This window comes from Salvelinus namaycush, chromosome 5, assembly GCF_016432855.1.
Source record: "Salvelinus namaycush isolate Seneca chromosome 5, SaNama_1.0, whole genome shotgun sequence".
NCBI lineage: Eukaryota > Metazoa > Chordata > Actinopteri > Salmoniformes > Salmonidae > Salvelinus > Salvelinus namaycush.
Genome location: NC_052311.1, coordinates 5,200,436 through 5,217,917, shown reverse-complemented (window position 1 = coordinate 5,217,917; position 17,482 = coordinate 5,200,436). Strand labels below are relative to the sequence as shown.

At 41.9% G+C, this 17,482-nt stretch overlaps 2 protein-coding genes across 2 annotated transcripts in view; one reads left to right on the top strand and one right to left on the bottom strand.

Moving 5' to 3' along the window:
• The window catches only part of LOC120048907 (probable E3 ubiquitin-protein ligase MID2), a 1,198,409-nt gene that overhangs the window by 213,084 nt on the left and 967,843 nt on the right, over positions 1-17,482 (bottom strand). The gene's annotated exons all lie outside the window — the stretch shown is intronic.
• On the top strand, positions 7,057-17,060 carry LOC120047851 (ras GTPase-activating protein-binding protein 1-like). Its single transcript, XM_038993402.1, has 12 exons — positions 7,057-7,195; positions 8,249-8,365; positions 8,504-8,585; positions 8,799-8,972; positions 9,092-9,182; positions 9,462-9,549; positions 13,882-14,104; positions 14,467-14,568; positions 14,893-15,010; positions 15,408-15,536; positions 15,885-15,994; positions 16,269-17,060. Exons 2-12 carry the CDS (start codon positions 8,271-8,273, stop codon positions 16,509-16,511), a joined length of 1,455 nt encoding a protein of 484 aa, XP_038849330.1. The 5' UTR covers positions 7,057-7,195; positions 8,249-8,270; the 3' UTR covers positions 16,512-17,060.

Genomic DNA, 17,482 nt, shown 5'->3' with positions numbered 1-17,482 from the left:
TGTACTGCATGGTAGGCTACGCCTTAGACTTCTGAGTACAGGCTCAGTACACGTCTCAACATCCTGTGATGACTCATCTGGTAACGACTAACACGTTCAAGTTTCAGAACACCAGAGTGTAGTCCTGGCCCTTGAGTCCAGTATGTTTTGTCAAAACATTGGTATACCACAATGCAAACGTTTTCTAACCCTATATTTAAGAGTCTATTTTGAAAAGTTCAAACCAGCAGCACTTTGCATACACTTGAAGCTATCATATCTAATGACTTCTTTGTTAGACCAATAACCTTGTGCAGTTAATAAAATGTCCTGTCTGCTTCTGTTGTCATGAATGCAATGACTTATGAGATCAAATACTGTACCATAGAATTGCATTGTCTTTGTAAAACCAGCTGGACACCCTGTCCCAGTGAACCCAGATGAATAGATTTGCCAGGACAAGGCTAGTTTAGTTTTCTATAATCGTTAGAGATATAATAACATTATGATATATTATAATCAGAGAAGTTAATGAAATGTATTCTCTAAAGCAAGAGAAAGAAGATCAAATGGCCATACTTCCATATTTGGTCCAAAACTAGAACAAGCTCAGAGTTTCCTCTCGAGAGAATCTAAGAAAGGTCCCATGAGAGTCAGAGGAAAGAAAAAGCCTGTAGGGCATTATTACAGCACCCTGTTACCATCTCCACCCGTTCAGCCAGACAGTACAGGGAGGCAGGAACTCTGAACAGCTGGAGAGCCTCATCCACAAAGGCTCAGCCAGAGGCACCGCCCCTTCTTCCACGAGGGGAAAATATCCTCCCTTCTCTCCAAGACAAACAGTGGAAATAAGAGTTGAATAAAATGATATAATTGACAACAATTCTCACAGGTTTTGGGGGGGGATTAATAAACAACATGAATTAAACAAATGTTTTGGCATATTCTTAATTTCTCTGACTAGAAGAAAATGTGTTCACCTTTATTATGATGTTCAATGTTGAATCGACCACAGATCATTTGTATCGTTCTGGTGAGATACTGACCGTTCACAGGATGCACTAACAAACCAGAAAGTGTTTTTATATATACACATACATACACATACAAACATACATACACACACACACATATGTATATAAATATACATACGGTACATATACAGTACCAGTCCAAAGTTTGGACACACCTACGCATTCCAGGGTTTTTCTGTATTTTTACTATTTTCTACATTGTAGAATAATAGTGAAGACATCAAAACTGTGAAATAACACATATGGAATCATGTAGTAATCAAAAAAGTGTTAAACAAAAATCAAAATATATTTTATATTTGAGATTCTTCAAAGTAGCCACCGTTTGCCTTGATGACAGCTTTACACACTCTTGGCATTCTCTCAACCAGCTTCATGAGGTTGTCACCTGGAATGCATTTCAATAAACTGGTGTGCCTTGTTAAAAGTTAATTTGTGGAATTTCTTTCCTTCTTAATGCATTTCAGCCAATCAGTTGTGTTGTGACAAGGTAGGGATGGTATACAGATGATAGCCCTATTTGGTAAAAGACCAAGTTATTATGGCAAGAACAGCTCAAATAAGCAAAGAGAAACGACAGTCCATCATTACTTTAAGACATGAAGGTCAGTCAATCTGGCAAAAGTTTATTCAATTGCAGTCGCAAAACCCATCAAGCGCTATGATGAAACTGGCTCTCATGAGGACCGCTACAAGAGTTACTTCTGCTGCAGAGAATAATTTCATTAGAGTTACCAGCCTCAGAAATTGCAGCCCAAAGAAATGCAAGTAACAGACACATCTCAACATCAACTGTTCAGAGACTGCGTGAATCAGGTCTTCATGGTCAAATTGCTGCAAAGAAACCACTACTAAAGGACGCCAATAAGAAGAAGAGACTTGCTTGGGCCAAGAAACACAAGCAATCGACATTAGACCGGTGGAAATCTGTCCTTTGGTCTGATGAGTCCAAATGTAAGATTTTAGGTTCCAACCGCCGTGTCTTTGTGGGACGCAGAGTAGTCCCACACTTAACCAGCATGGCTACCACAGGATTCTGCAGCGATACGCCATCACATCTGGTTTGCTCTATCATTTGTTTTTCAACAGGACAATGACCCAAAACATACCTCCAGGCTGTGTAAGGGCTATTTGACCAAGGAAAGTGATGGAGTGCTGCATCGGATGACCTGACCTCCTCAATCACCTGATCTCAACCTAATTGAGACTGTTTGGGATGAGTTGGACCGCAGAGTGAAGGAAAAGCAGCCATCAGGTGCTCAGTATATGTGGGAACTCCTTCAAGATTGTTGGAAAAGCATTCCTCATGAAGCTGGTTGAGAGAATGCCAAGAGTGTGTAAAGCTGTCATCAATACAAATTGTGGCTACTTTTAAGAATCTAAAATCTAAAATACATTTTTATTTGTTTAACACTTTTTTGGTTACTGTATGATTCTATATGTGTTATTTCATAGTTGTGATGTCTTCACTATTATTCTACAATGTAGAAAATAGTAAAAATAAAGAAAAACCCTTGAATGAGTAGGTGTGTCCAAAATTTTCACTAGTACCGTATAGATATATTTTAAAAATATATTTTCCTTTATTATTTTCCACTGACCCTACCACCCCTCCCTTAATTGGAGTAAACACTAATGGAGTTAACACTAGTGGAGTAAACACTAGTGGAGTAAACACTTCCAGCTTATACATACTATATACATTTTACGGACACAGTCTATTTTACAATAGTTATATATGTTTTGTTTTTAGTCCTGTCCTTCCACTATCTATTTCTGATGTCCATCCAGTTAGATTTTAACATGCCATATATTTTTAACTGTGCTGTTTCACAAAAATTCTGAATATATATACAGTTTACGGACACAGTACATTTTACATGAGTTATCTTGTTGTTATTAGTCCCACCCTTCAGATCCATTCTACCTCTCCCATCTATCTCTCAACACCATCCATGTTGGATTTCTATTTGCAATATATTTTTCAACTGTGCTGTGAAGTTTCACAAAAGTTCTGAACCATTTTATTCTCATAGTTTCTACAGATTGTAAATTAAAGATACAATTTTTTGCTAAAAGTATTATTATATTATTGATCGATTGACTATGACTTTACAAATCACCCAGTATTGCTATCTGCAGAGTTGGCTCCAGGTAAATGGTACAATTCTTCAGCCATTCCTGGACCTGTGACCAAAAACAAGCTACATATGGACAGTACCAAAATAAATGATCTAATGACTCTGTCTCTTCGCAGCAAAATCTGCAGAGCTGGGAAGGTTGTATCCCCCATATATATAACAATTCAAAGTTTTGAACACAACCCATAAAGTTTTTGCAAAAAGTAATATCTTTAAGAATTAGATCATGACAGTCAAAAGAATGGAGGGAAGATGACCAGTGCAAATTTGATAGATGTTGGGCAAAAGTTCTGATCCAATAAGGTTCCATATGAGTGGTCAACCGTCAGAAAAACACAAACTCATTATCATGCAATTAGGGGTTGAGAATAACCCCTACTGCCTACAGTTCAGTCCAGACATCATGTGACATGAAGAGGTCTGTGTGTATTTGTGTCGCCCCCTAGTGGATTAATGCATAACTTCTCTAGAATATATAGGTACGCTTGATTTAACTCGCCTGTCGCACCGGTTGGACAGAAGTTTCAGTTTTGGGTTCATTCCATTGGTGCTGAAAGAGAACGCTGCCCACCAGGTGAAGCTGCCACTGTATTGAAGCCATTGTAGGCAGTTCATCTTCGCGCACTACGCTTTATTACAGGTGATGGGTTCAATCAATGAATGGATGGGTTCAGGACACATCAATGTATTCTGTATCAGAAAGTAAGCTGGCCATCTTTGAAGTCTCATCTTTGATCGTTCCATTGCACTCTTTTTGTTTATAAAGCCCTCCTGCATAAACTTCCGCTATACCTTACTTCATCGTTACAGACGTACAAGATACCAGACCTGGTCTCAGGGATAGCTAACTCTGGAGATCCCTACGATGTCCAAGGAGAGATAAATCTGCTTTTAGTTTTTTTGCACCTTATATGTAGAATGATCTCCAAGGCTCTCTATAGTTGGATGACTTGGTGCCAGTAGCACTATTCAAAAGACTGATTCAAGACCTTTTTTACTGAAGAATGTGTTTGTTTTCTATGATTGTGTTTTGCTTTTTCATTTATTGATGTGAATATTGATGTGAATATTGATAAGACTGCTCTTCCCAAGGTCACGGAGGCTCTTGGCACTGCCAAAGCAGACTCCTATCTCCTTATCTTCCTTTACCTATCCACTGCCTTCGACACCGTGAACCATCAGATCCTCCTCTCCACCCTCTCAGAGCTGGGTGTCTCAGGCTCTGCACACTCTTGGACTGCATCCCACCTGGCAGGCCTCTCCTACCAGGTGACATGGAGAGGATCTTTCTGCACCAAATACTCAGGGCTCGGTTCTAGGCCCTCTTCTCTCTATACACCAAGTCACTCGGCTGTCATATTCTCACATGGTCTCTCCTATCATTGCTATGCGGATGACACTCAACTACTTTTCTCCTTTCCAAATTTTGTAAGAATCTTTTCTTGGTCCACTGATATAGGACTATTAAAGGCCCAGCGCTGCAGACTGCTGTATAGGTCCACTAATATAGAACTATTAAAGGCCCAGCGCTGCAGACTGCTATATAGGTCCACTAATATAGGACTATTAAAGGCCCAGCCCTGCAGACTGCTATATAGGTTCACTAATATAGGACTATTAAAGGCCCAGCCCTGCAGACTGCTATATAGGTCCACTAATATAGGACTATTAAAGACTCAGCGCTGCAGACTGCTATATAGGTCCACTAATATAGGACTATTAAAGGCCCAGCGCTGCAGACTGCTATATAGGTCCACTAATATAGGACTATTAAAGGCCCAGCGCTGCAGACTGCTGTATAGGTCCACTAATATAGGACTATTAAAGGCCCAGCCCTGCAGACTGCTATATAGGTCCACTAATATAGGACTATTAAAGGCCCAGCCCTGCAGACTGCTGTATAGGTCCACTAATATAGGACTATTAAAGGCTCAGCGCTGCAGACTGCTATATAGGTCCACTAATATAGGACTATTAAAGGCCCAGCGCTGCAGACTGCTATATAGGTTCACTAATATAGGACTATTAAAGGCCCAGCCCTGCAGACTGCTATATAGGTCCACTAATATAGGACTATTAAAGGCTCAGCGCTGCAGACTGCTATATAGGTTCACTAATATAGGACTATTAAAGGCCCAGCCCTGCAGACTGCTATATAGGTCCACTAATATAGGACTATTAAAGGCCCAGCCCTGCAGACTGCTATATAGGTCCACTAATATAGGACTATTAAAGGCCCAGCGCTGCAGACTGCTATATAGGTCCACTAATATAGGACTATTAAAGGCCCAGCCCTGCAGACTGCTATATAGGTCCACTAATATAGGACTATTAAAGGCCCAGCCCTGCAGACTGCTATTTAGGTCCACTAATATAGGACTATTAAAGGCCCAGCGCTGCAGACTGCTATATAGGTCCACTGATATAGGACTATTAAAGGCCCAGCCCTGCAGACTGCTATATAGGTCCACTAATACAGGACTATTAAAGGCTCAGCGCTGCAGACTGCTATATAGGTCCACTAATATAGGACTATTAAAGGCCCAGCCCTGCAGACTGCTATATAGGTCCACTAATATAGGACTATTAAAGGCCCAGCGCTGCAGACTGCTATATAGGTCCACTAATATAGGACTATTAAAGGCCCAGCCCTGCAGACTGCTATATAGGTCCACTAATATAGGACTATTAAAGGCCCAGCGCTGCAGACTGCTATATAGGTCCACTGATATAGGACTATTAAAGGCCCAGCCCTGCAGACTGCTATATAGGTCCACTAATATAGGACTATTAAAGGCCCAGCCCTGCAGACTGCTGTATAGGTCCACTAATATAGGACTATTAAAGGCCCAGCGCTGCAGACTGCTATATAGGTCCACTAATATAGGACTATTAAAGGCCCAGTGACATTATTTTTATTTTTCAGCGGGTGCTGCAGCACCGTCAGCACCCCTACTTCACGCGGCTATGCCCAGGTGGCGACACGCATCTCTGCGTGCCTGGCAGATATTTCAGCTAGGATGTCAGCCTATAGTCCTACAAGCTCAACCTAAAAAAAACGGAGCTGCTCTTCCTCCTGGGGAAGGCCTGACAGCTACAAGACCTTTCCACCATGATTGACAACTCCACGATGTCCCACTCACAGAGTGCAACGAACTTTGACGTGAACCTGTAAAACAGCCTGTCGTTCTATGCAAACACTGAAGAAGTGACTCGCTCCTGCAGGTTCATGTGCCCTTCATGCATTATCATGCCCATCCTCTGAAAACCGCTGAAACCCGACCTCTTAAATAAACCCACAGTACCCCCCCAAAACAAAAATATTATTGTGATCTACAACTTGCACTTGACTTTTTTTCCCCCCTAGTAGCTCAGACTTTGCAGATAGTTACTTTATTGAAGAAATATGTACTTACTATGACTGTGAAATGCGGTTGTCCCACCTAGCAATCTTAGACGACTACAATGTTAAATGTGTATATACAGAATGTATAGCCAGCCTATTGATGTGTTTGGTGTGTATTTGTGTGTATACAGGGCTCATCTCAGAACGAATTCCTGTTCAAATAAAGGTTAAATAAAAAATAAAAAATGTGTGGTGGGAGTGTTAAATCAATGCAGCGAAAAACGCCCCCATTAATTTTGATCAGGGCATGATCCAGCGTGGGCCGCTCCGTAAAATGTTTAACCAATCATAACCATAATCGGAATCCACCACACTCGTTTCCTATTGGCTACATTTAGACTGACAGGGCTACACATACTCCACAGCGATTGGTTGTACACTAAACAGCTCAGAGTACATACATTTGATTGGCGACATAGTTCCTCTCGCAGTAAATTCATTGGTTCATGCATCTAGACTGTAAATTCTGGGTAGGTTGTCCACGTCCCAGGGTTGAGACCGGTAAAAGAGCAGCCGAACACGTTGTGCGCTGCCCTGCTAGAACAATCTTTCTAGCTACCGCCTGGCAGAGCGGAGGTGATTTCAGTGAAATCACTTTTTTTTTTTAAATAAACAATTTAAACAATTGCCTCCTGGTAAGTACATTACCCTGTTTGAAATTATTGAATAAATATCCGCTGCAGTAATATTCGTAATCTTAAAGCGTTGTTTGATGCTAACTAGTAAGCTAACGCTAGTTCGCATGATAAAGCTAAGTCATTTTAGTTGTGCTAGCTAGCCAGTTAACTAACGTCACCTAGCTAGTACATTCTTTCCTTAAATTATTCAATGTGCCACGAATGAGTCTTAAATCAGCCAGTCAATGCCCGAGTGTACGGTCGAAATGGTCAACTAATCCGATGGGGTTGGTTTGAAGACTGGCCTTTCCCGGCTTTAGTTAACTAGCTGGAATGGCTAGCGAACCATGGCCGCCCAGTTAGCGATGTTTGTCTGTTAAAATGTTTATGATATCAGTTTGATGTCGAAGATCATCAGTCGATTGCTGTTTAGTCTGCTACGTTAGGTAACTAAATATTTAGCTCGCTAAATAAACTGAGCGGAAAGGAGCCGTGGCTAGCCTAGGAAACTAGCTAGTTAGCCAGCATTGTATTTGCCACACGTGTTGGTTATACAATCTATCGTAGTTAGTTATTTCCAGCTGTCCGAGTTGATTGGGTAATAGGATATAGTTGTCTGGTCAGCGACATAACTGGCATGCCAAAATCGTTACATTTCGATAAAATTGCTTTTCTGTCTGACGTGACCGGTGTTGCAATTCGGCCTTTCTAGGCATAGACCCTTGAAGCACAGCTTAGCTAAATAACGTTAGTTTAGCTGGGTGGGTCTGGTCGACTCATCTGTCTACTACAATTAATTTCATACTACTATGAACTGAAACCTATTATTGGTTGAATTGACTAGATTTCTAGCGAGCTAGACATCCACAGATTAGCTTGAATGCCAATTATGCTCTTGCACAGACTCCTGTAACGTTAGCGCTAATGGTAACGTTTCTTGTCGCCACGATTGGCTAAATAAATAGCTGGGTGATATGGCTTGCCGGGTTTGTCAGACAGAACAGACACGGATGGTGACTGGTACAGATCAGACTCCATTATCTACACCATGACAACCACACCTTGTTTCAGTTCTCTCCAGCTGACCAAAGAAATGGTGATGGAGAAACCAAGTGCCCAGCTCGTCGGGCGGGAGTTTGTCCGACAGTACTACACACTACTCAACCAGGCACCCGACTACCTGCACAGGTAAAGCTAGTACAGTACTAGAAAAATCTTCCCAAAACAGTATCTGTTCTATTGGGATCTGCTTTAATATATTAATGGGCTATCTATGCCTCTCCTACAAAGACAAGAAGTAACTGATTTTAAACTTTTTTGTTTTAGGTTTTATGGGAAAAATTCCTCCTATGTACATGGAGGTCTGGACAACAATGGCAAACCAGTTGAATCAGTCTACGGACAGTCGGTGAGTACTGAATTACAATTTTCATTACTTTGTGAAGCAGTATTAAACATTTCCTTTGTAAAATATCCAACGCGACACATGATTTTATGGCAAAGATCTTTCAGTATGTTCATATTAAAGATGGGTATATATATTGTCAGTTAGGCTGTCTGATACAAGACTAACACATTTTAAGTTTGAGATTTTCATCAAGGTCTTTATTTCCGTATAAAGGAGATCCATAAGAAAGTGTTGGCGCTGAACTTTCGTGACTGCCACACCAAGATCAGACATGTGGACGCCCATGCGACCTTGAACGAGGGCGTGGTGGTGCAAGTGATGGGAGAGCTGTCCAACGACATGCAACCCATGCGCAAATTCATGCAGACATTCGTGCTGGCCCCTGAGGTAGGTCCTTCAACTGTATAGATGGACATTGAAAATGTGTCCTTGATATGTTTTCATTTGTGTATTAGTGTTCAGTTAAAGGATTGATTGTTTTAAACTCAATGACGTTGGTGTTTCAGGGCACTGTAACAAACAAGTTCTACGTTCACAACGATGTATTCCGTTACCAAGACGAAGTGTTTGGGGATTCTGACTCAGAACCCCCTGAAGGTGAGCATGTTAAAGATTAGGAAGCTTCTTTACGTTTGGCTTGTTTGGTTTCATATGTAATTTATGTCTCATGACTAATACATAATGGTTAGCGGTGTTGCTCTTATTGAACTCCATTGCGGTGCTTTGTACCGCTGGGTCAACGCTACTATTATGAATAATATGCCTTCACCGTTTAGGTATATAGAAGCATCTGCTAAATGACTAAAATGTAACAGGTATTTAATTTAGCTCTTAAAGTGCTGTAATTGGGACTCGGTCATGTTCTTGGTGTTTCAGAGTCTGATGAGGATGTTGAGGAGATGGAGGAGAGAGTACCATCACCTAAGGTGGCCCTGGAAGAGCCAACCTACAAACAGACACCTTGGTAAGGAAACGTATCCATCTTAGTCCTGACTACATCAACAATCCTATTCTACTTTTCCTCCTCAATGCTAAGTCTGTAATACTATAACATGAATGGTGGCAAACATACCTTTCATCAGAGAGGGAGTGAGAGAGAGGTGTTCACCCATGGAGCTCAAAATAAAAAAAAATTAGATTGTAATTAATCATAACAGAATGTAAAGGGTAGAACTATGTTATACCAACATGACCGGTTTTATTGAAAAGCAAAACATTGACCATTGCGTCTTCATTCCAGCTATATATCATTTAAAAAAAGAACATTTAACCTAGAAGGAACAAGTCACCTACACAGTACTAAAACATAACTCCAAATATAATATTTGTCCTGTAGGCTATTTGTATAAACATTTTAATTAATAACAAAACAGCTCTGTTTTCAAATACAATCTAGGCCTCTCATTTAATTTAGCCTTGGCTAATAAATAACCAAACATGGCTGTCTACAAACACTAGAGCAGGCTGGTCATGGCTAGAATGGATCCAGCTTGTCAAATTAACATCAGATTTGACTTTTCGTATCAGGTTAGGAGAATTTACGCAGCATGTTTGGAGAATTAGGAGAAGGGTTAGAGTTAGCTAAAATGAAACTTTTGACGTTCATTTGACAAACTGTATCCCTTATAGCTATGACCGTGCTGGTCCGCCCCACTCCCATTCCCGTTGCGATTCAGCACCACAGCAAATGAAAAGGGAACACTAGGCAGCAACAAAATGAAGAAATTATAACACTGATCTTGTCCAATCAAATTTGGACAACAGTGTTATATGTTTACATATCTACTGGGGGATGTTAATAAATGTTATGCTTATTATAATTTTAACTATTGTGCGGTCGTGTGATTATACGTGGCTTATTGACAACAGTTTCGTACTATGGGCAGTTGGCTGCTGAATACGCTCAACTGAAATGCACCGATTGCGCATAATACTGTACTCTAGTCTATCAATCCATTCCAAATCTTTATAGACTACTATACATGAAACGGGCGGCACATGTTGATCGTGCCTAGGGGAGCAGAACTTCTACAGCTGTCCTGACCAACACAATTTGTCTAATTTGCGACTGTCCTCGGCCTGCTCAGCGAGCCGCAGCCATTGGGAAATTAAAACTGTCCCACTCGTTTTTTTAAAGCAGCTTACAATATCCATCAGCCTTGTTACTTTGTTCTCAGGAAGGCGTGATCTAGGGGCCTTCCGAGTGGCGCAGTGGTCTTAGGTAGTGCTAGCTGTGTCAGAGTTTGGGTTTGAGTCCAGGTTCTGTTGCAGTCGGCCACAACCGGGAGACCCTTGGGGCAGGGGACAATTGGCCCGGGTTAGGGGAGGGTTTGGCCCAGCGTCGTCCGGGTTAGGGGAGGGTTTGGCCCAGCTTCGTCCGGGTTAGGGGAGGGTTTGGCCCAGCGTTGTCCGGGTCCCATCGCGCATTAGCGTCTCCTGTGGCGGGCCGTACGCGGTTACCAGGTGTACAGTGTTTCCTCTGACACATTGGTGGGCTGGCTTCCGGTTTAAGTAGGCATTGTGTCAGGAAGCAGTGTGGCTTGGTTGGGTTGTGTTTCGGAGGACGCACTGCTCTTGACCTTTGCATCTCCTGAGTCCGTACGGGAGTTGCAGCGTCGTGACAAGACTAACTACCAATTGGATACTGTTCCTTTCGTCCTTGTCAATCATTGATGAAATTAGTGTTATGACAATATATTTAATTAAATCATTCAATAACCTTTATTAATGCAATTGCAGACAGAAGTTGACAATCAGGAACATGGCACGCATGTTTCCCAGTAAGTTCTGCATCAAACAAAGTCTCAAGTTGTTTTGTTACACCCTCAGTCTAGCCTGATGTCACTACCTATGTCATTACCTTTTTACTCCTGAGACCAAAACCCTGCCTACCAAGCTATATAAACAATGCTATATAAACAATGGCTTTTAGTGTTATCTTAAACTTAGCAGTAAACGTCCACTCCCCAAAGTTGATTTATTGTGGGATGTTTGACTAGTCTTATCTCCTCCACTCCCCTGCAGAGCTCCTTCAGTCACACATTTCTCAGAGGGACCTCTTTATAATGAGAGAGAGAACTAAAAAACAATTGTGGAACAATACTAAACCTCTACAATGAATATATATATTGTTCATCTGTAGTCTAGGACCCTATAAATGTAAGGAGGGAGGGGTCTTATAACCCCTCCCCTTCTATTAATATAACATAAGCATAATCAATTATTCTAATACATCAAACATTTGTACAGCCCCAATCATGACCCCTAGGTGAACCCTAACAATACCATGAAATTGGGGAGAAAACGGAGTAGTACATTTATTAAATTTAAGGCCGTTTTAACTAGAGGTCGACCGATTTTAAGTTTTCATAACAATCGGCAATCAGCGTTTTTGGACGCTGATTACATTGCACTCCACGAGGAGACCTGTTACGCGAGTGCAGCAAGGAGCCAAGATAAGTTGCTAGCTAGCATTAAACTTATCTCATAAAAAAACAATAAATCTTAACATAATCACTAGTTAACTACACATGGTTGATATTACTAGTTTAACTAGCTCGTCCTGCGTTGCGAATAATCAATGCGGTGCCTGTTAATTTATCATCGAATCACAGCCTATTTCACCAAACGGGTGATGATTTAACAAGCGCATTCGTGAAAAAAGCACTGCGTTGCACCAATGTACCTAACCATAAACATCATTGCCTTTCTTAAAATCAATACACAAGCATATTTATTTAAGCCTGCATATTTAATTAAAATAAATTAATTTTAGCAGGCAATATTAACTAGGGAAATTGTGTCACTTCTCTTGCGTTCTATGCAAGCAGAGTCGGGGTAAATGCAGCAGGTTGGGCCGCCTGGCTCGTTGCGAACTGTGTGAAGTCCATTTCTTCCGAACAAAGACCGTAATTAATTTGCCTGAATTTTACATACATTGCACAACCTTCAATATTTAGACTTATGGATGCCACCCGTTCGATAAAATACGGAACGGTTCCGTATTTCACTGAAAGAATAAACGTTTTGTTTTCGAAATTATAGTTTCCGGATTTGACCATATTAATGACCTAAGGCTCGTATTTCTGTGTTTATTATATTATAATTAAGTCTATGATTTGATAGAGCAGTCTGACTGAGCGGTGGTAGGCAGCAGCAGGCTCGTAAGCATTCATTCAAACAGCACTTTACTGCGTTTGCCAGCAGCTCTTCGCAATGCTTGAAGCACAGAGCTGTTTATGACTACAAGCCGATCAACTCCCAAGATTAGGCTGGCAATACTATAGTGCCTATAAAAACATCCAATAGTCAAAGGTATATGAAATACAAATGGTATATAGATATAGTCCTATAATAACTACAACCTAAAACTTCTTAACTGGGAATATTGAAGACTCATGTTAAAAGGAACCACCAGCTTTCATATGTTCTGAGCAAGGAACTTAAACGTTAGCTTTTTTACATGGCACATATTGCACTTTTACTTTCTTCTCAACACTATTTTTACAATATTTAAACCAAATTGAACATGTTTCGTTATTTATTTGAGACTAAATTGATTTTTATTTATGTATTATATTAAGTTAAAATACGTGTTCATTCAGTATTGTTGTAATTGTCATTATATATAGATATAAAAATCAGACGACTAATCGTTATCGGCTTTTTTTGGTCCTCCAATAATCGGTATCGGCTTTTTTTGGTCCTCCAATAATCGGCATCGGCTTTTTCTTGGTCATCCAATAATCGGCATCGGCTTTTTTTGGTCCTCCAATAATCGGTATCGGCTTTTTTTGGGGCCTCCAATAATCGGTATCGGCTTTTTTGGGGGCCTCCAATAATCGGTATCGGCTTTTTCCCGGTCCTCCAATAATCGGCGGCGGCTTTTTTTTGGTCCTCCACTAGTCGGCGTCGGCTTTTTTTGGGTCCTCCAATAATCGGCGCCGGCTTTTTTGGGGTCCTCCAATAAACGGCGCCGGCTTTTTTTGGGTCCTCCAATAATCGGCGTCGGCGTTGGAAAATCATAATCGGTCGACCTCTAGTCTTGACTGTTTTGGAGAAACCCCCCCCCCCCCCCCTCGGCGGGTACACTGGAAACTTTAATAATCAACACTTTGCATTGCAACCCCCCCCCCCCCCCCAGACAATTTGGACGTCAAATTTAATTTACTGGCTTTTCTGTGATGCCACATATTGGTGGTTTACCCAATAAATTACTTGCCACTTATTTAGTACCACTTCATTCTAGTCTATGCTTGGGTTAATATTAGATATGTGTCTGTCTGGGCTATATCAGCACCGAGGCCAAGAGACCAGAGGAGGAGGTGGCTTTAACCCCAGAGCCCGAGGCAGAACCTGAGGTGGTGCCAGACGTGGTGGATGGAAAACGGGACCTGGAGCCAGAGACCCAGCAGCAACAGGAACACACCACAGAGGAGCAGGGAGAGAAGTGTCCTGTCTCCTCACCCCTGCCCTCTGCCACTGCTGACCCTGCCCCCGCACCTGCTGAAGATAACCGGGTAGGTCTCAACCCTTATGTTGGCTACGCTGTGGTCATGTCAACATGGTGGTTGTGATTCCTTGTGTGACCTGGCTGTATATTCCTCTGGATGCTGTGTTTTGGCTGGTTATCCACTGTCGAGGTCACTAGGCAATATGTGACTTGTCTAAACCTCTGGTTATTCCAGTTTGGTTTAAGAACCATTTTGGTTGAATCAGCTTTGATAGCTAATTTTGTACATTAACTACTATTGCTGAGAAATTCCTTCATTTGGCCCTTGATGTTCTTCATTAGGTTTACCTGGCTTCTAGTGGTTTCCCTGTACAGCTACCAGACCTCGTTCAGCTTGATTTAATAACGTCTGTTTCGTCTCTCCTCCAGCCTTTCTCCTGGGCGTCTGTCACCAGTAAGAACCTTCCCCCTAGCGGAGTTGTCCCTGTCTCAGGCATCCCCCCACACGTCGTCAAAGTCCCATCGGCACCGGTACGTTAACATACAATGTTACTTCTCTCTTTGTAAAAACACTCCTGTAGCCGACATGATGTATTAATAAATACCAGCAGAAGAAACAACCACACCTACTATATTGATTACTAAGGGGATAAAGTCACCTATTACACATCTAGCATGTATCCTACCAGTTGAAAGACCACATGTACTATATTTATGGTTAGGTATAATTAACATTTTACATTTGACTTTTTAAAATCAACGTTCCTCGTAAAGGACAACGAACACAATCAACTAGGAGCCTTGTTGTCTTGGTCTTCTAGCCTGGTTTCTCAGGGTCTTGTCTTGGTGCTTTAGCCCAGGGTGGAGGTGAAAACAGAAGCCGCAGCACAGAGAACACAACCGAGAGGAGACCAGAGACCACGGGAAGCAAGGCCAGGCCCCCCACCAGTCAACAGAGGACCCCGACCAGGAGGTACTGTCCACCAGATAGCATCTCACCCCCAACACACGTTACCATCCACCAGGAAACTGGATCATGTTCAGGAGGTAGAAAACGTATCGAAAATGAAGCGCAACTGGGGTGTACTACCTGACCTCGTCCAATAAGAACAGATTTCTTTTCCTTTGTAAAAAAAAATAATTGTTTTGCTACAGTATGCTGTCTACGTTGGACGTAAACCTGTCTGTTAGTCTGAACTCTGGATGGGAATCTGTCGGTCTGGATGGGAATCTGTCGGTCTGAATGGGAATCTGTCGGTCTGTGTGTGTGTATAGTGCTTATTCTTTGAAGAAACATCAGACGTGTATGCGTGACCGTTAATAAAGTGATCTCCTCTCATACCTCTGTGGGGTCTGCTCTTGGTCTGCAGTGCGGGAAGGAGAGCAGGGAGAGTCGCCGGAGGTTAGCCGTGTGGTGAGGTATCCAGACGCTCACCAGCTCTTCGTAGGGAACGTTCCCCATGATGTGGACAAGGCAGAGCTCAAGGAGTTTTTCCAACGTATGTTGCTTTTTTTAATGGTCTGCAAAAAAAGCTTTTGAATTAATAGCTTTATGGTTTCAACTGGCAAATAATTGATTAAATAGGGACAGCACATTGTAATCAACAACTCTGACAGTCCTGGGGTGTAGTAGTACCAGATTTAGATGGCTAGTCTTAATTGATCATGGTCCCCAAATGACCTGTAAAAGAGTTAGACATAATTGATTAGAATCATTGATCTTTCTCATTTTAAATGATCTGCGTCTCTGCAACGGAACACAGAATGCTTTGCAGCAACTGATGGAAGTAATCGATTGATTGAAAGAGTTGATATGTCATTTTAATACGATCTGGTTCTTCCTACAGAGTATGGTACTGTGCTTGAGCTTCGGATCAACAGCGGAGGAAAGCTTCCCAACTTTGGGTTCGTGGTGTTTGACGACTCGGAGCCTGTGCAGAAAATCCTAAGCAGCCGGGTAATAATTATTTTAAACATACGTTAAGTCTGAGTGTTTTAATTACCAACATGCTGATTTGATGAACTCGGCTCCATTTTGTAGGGCTCCATTTTGTAGGGCCTTCGGCTCCATTTCAATGATGATAGAAAGGTGCTTCATATTCCCATAAATGTCTGTTTGGAAGCAGTACATGTCATTCAACAATTCTTTCTAAAAGCCCACTCTGATCTTTACAGTTGTTTTTGATCATTTTAAATGAGTTAATATACTAACAGTTTTCTTTCATTTGTAGCCCATTAAGTTCAGAGGCGATGTCCGACTGAACGTGGAGGAAAAGAAGACTCGCTCCGCCCGGGAAGGGGACCGGCGAGACATCCGCCCCAGAGGTCCAGGTGGCCCCGGAGGGCCCCGAGAGAGGATTGGAGGGCCCAGAGGCCCCCCCACCAGGGGTGGCATGGCACAGAAACCCAGCTTTGGCTCTGGACGAGGTACTGGACCCAGTGAGGGAGGTCGCTACATGGGACCTCGTCAGTGAATGTAACTCTGAAGTTGGTCTGATGTCCTACTACCATGCCAGTTACTACTACTACTGATGTCAGTTGCCCCGACTCTTGAGTATTATTAAACAAAGATGGCTTCTCCATCCCTCCTTCGCTTTTTGTTTTGTTCCTTGGGATTCTGGAATGTGATCCATCTCTCCTTTCTCCTGACGTTGACATGATCTGGACTTTTCTCCTCGTCTTTTACATCATCCTGAACTTGAATTTGTTGAAAGTAATAAAATAAAAAAGGGGTCTTAAACTAACTACTTGAATTGGAACAACCCAGTTTGGTTTTGGCGGTCTCTCCCTGTTTCTTAAAGGAACGTGTATGTTCTGCTTGGGCAGTCCTGTGTATTGCTACCACTGTCTTTTCAGGTCAAATGCAAGTAATGGTTTTATTTTAAATTGTGAAGTTGAATCATGGTTGTAAATGGTTATTATCGAGCATGTAACAGATCCGGTCTGCCTTTCACTACTGATGCACTTCATCATGACAAATTGGCTGATGAGAGAACTGAATAAACATGTTTTACTGTTTTAAACCTGACTTCTGTCGTCTATACATCGAGTTGATCTTTATGGGCCAGTTTCCTGGACACAGATTAGTCCTACTTCTGGACTATAAAGCATGTCAGGAGATGCACTAAAAAGCAAGCTCATTGGACAAGATAAGGTCTCCAGGAAACTGGCCATTATTTATTAGGAGAAAAGGAACTGGCTGCCCTAAGGAAACCTAGCCACGAACTGTGAAAGAGATGACATCCCCAAAGCAGAAGATCAGAAGCAGTGGCAGTCCTGTTGTCGATGCCTTATGTTCCACACAGGAACCAAGAGGATTAAGGAAGTCATTCTTTAACACCGAGCAAATGTATTGCCAAGATGTAAATGAGACGGATGTATAAGAAGTAGTTTTCCTTCTTGTAGGTCAGCACAGTGTTTCCTACATAAAATGGTTAGCATTGAT

What these genes read in the sequence shown, in the direction of transcription:
- LOC120047851 (XM_038993402.1), top strand. Translation starts at nt 8,271, where the DNA reads ATGGTGATGGAGAAACCAAGTGCCCAGCTCGTCGGGCGGGAGTTTGTC. An exon ending in AATCAGTCTACGGACAGTCG is followed by an intron (nt 8,586 to 8,798) that starts GTGAGTACTGAA and finishes TTCCGTATAAAG; the next exon opens with GAGATCCATAAGAAAGTGTT. An exon ending in CAGAGGACCCCGACCAGGAG is followed by an intron (nt 15,011 to 15,407) that starts GTACTGTCCACC and finishes CTTGGTCTGCAG; the next exon opens with TGCGGGAAGGAGAGCAGGGA.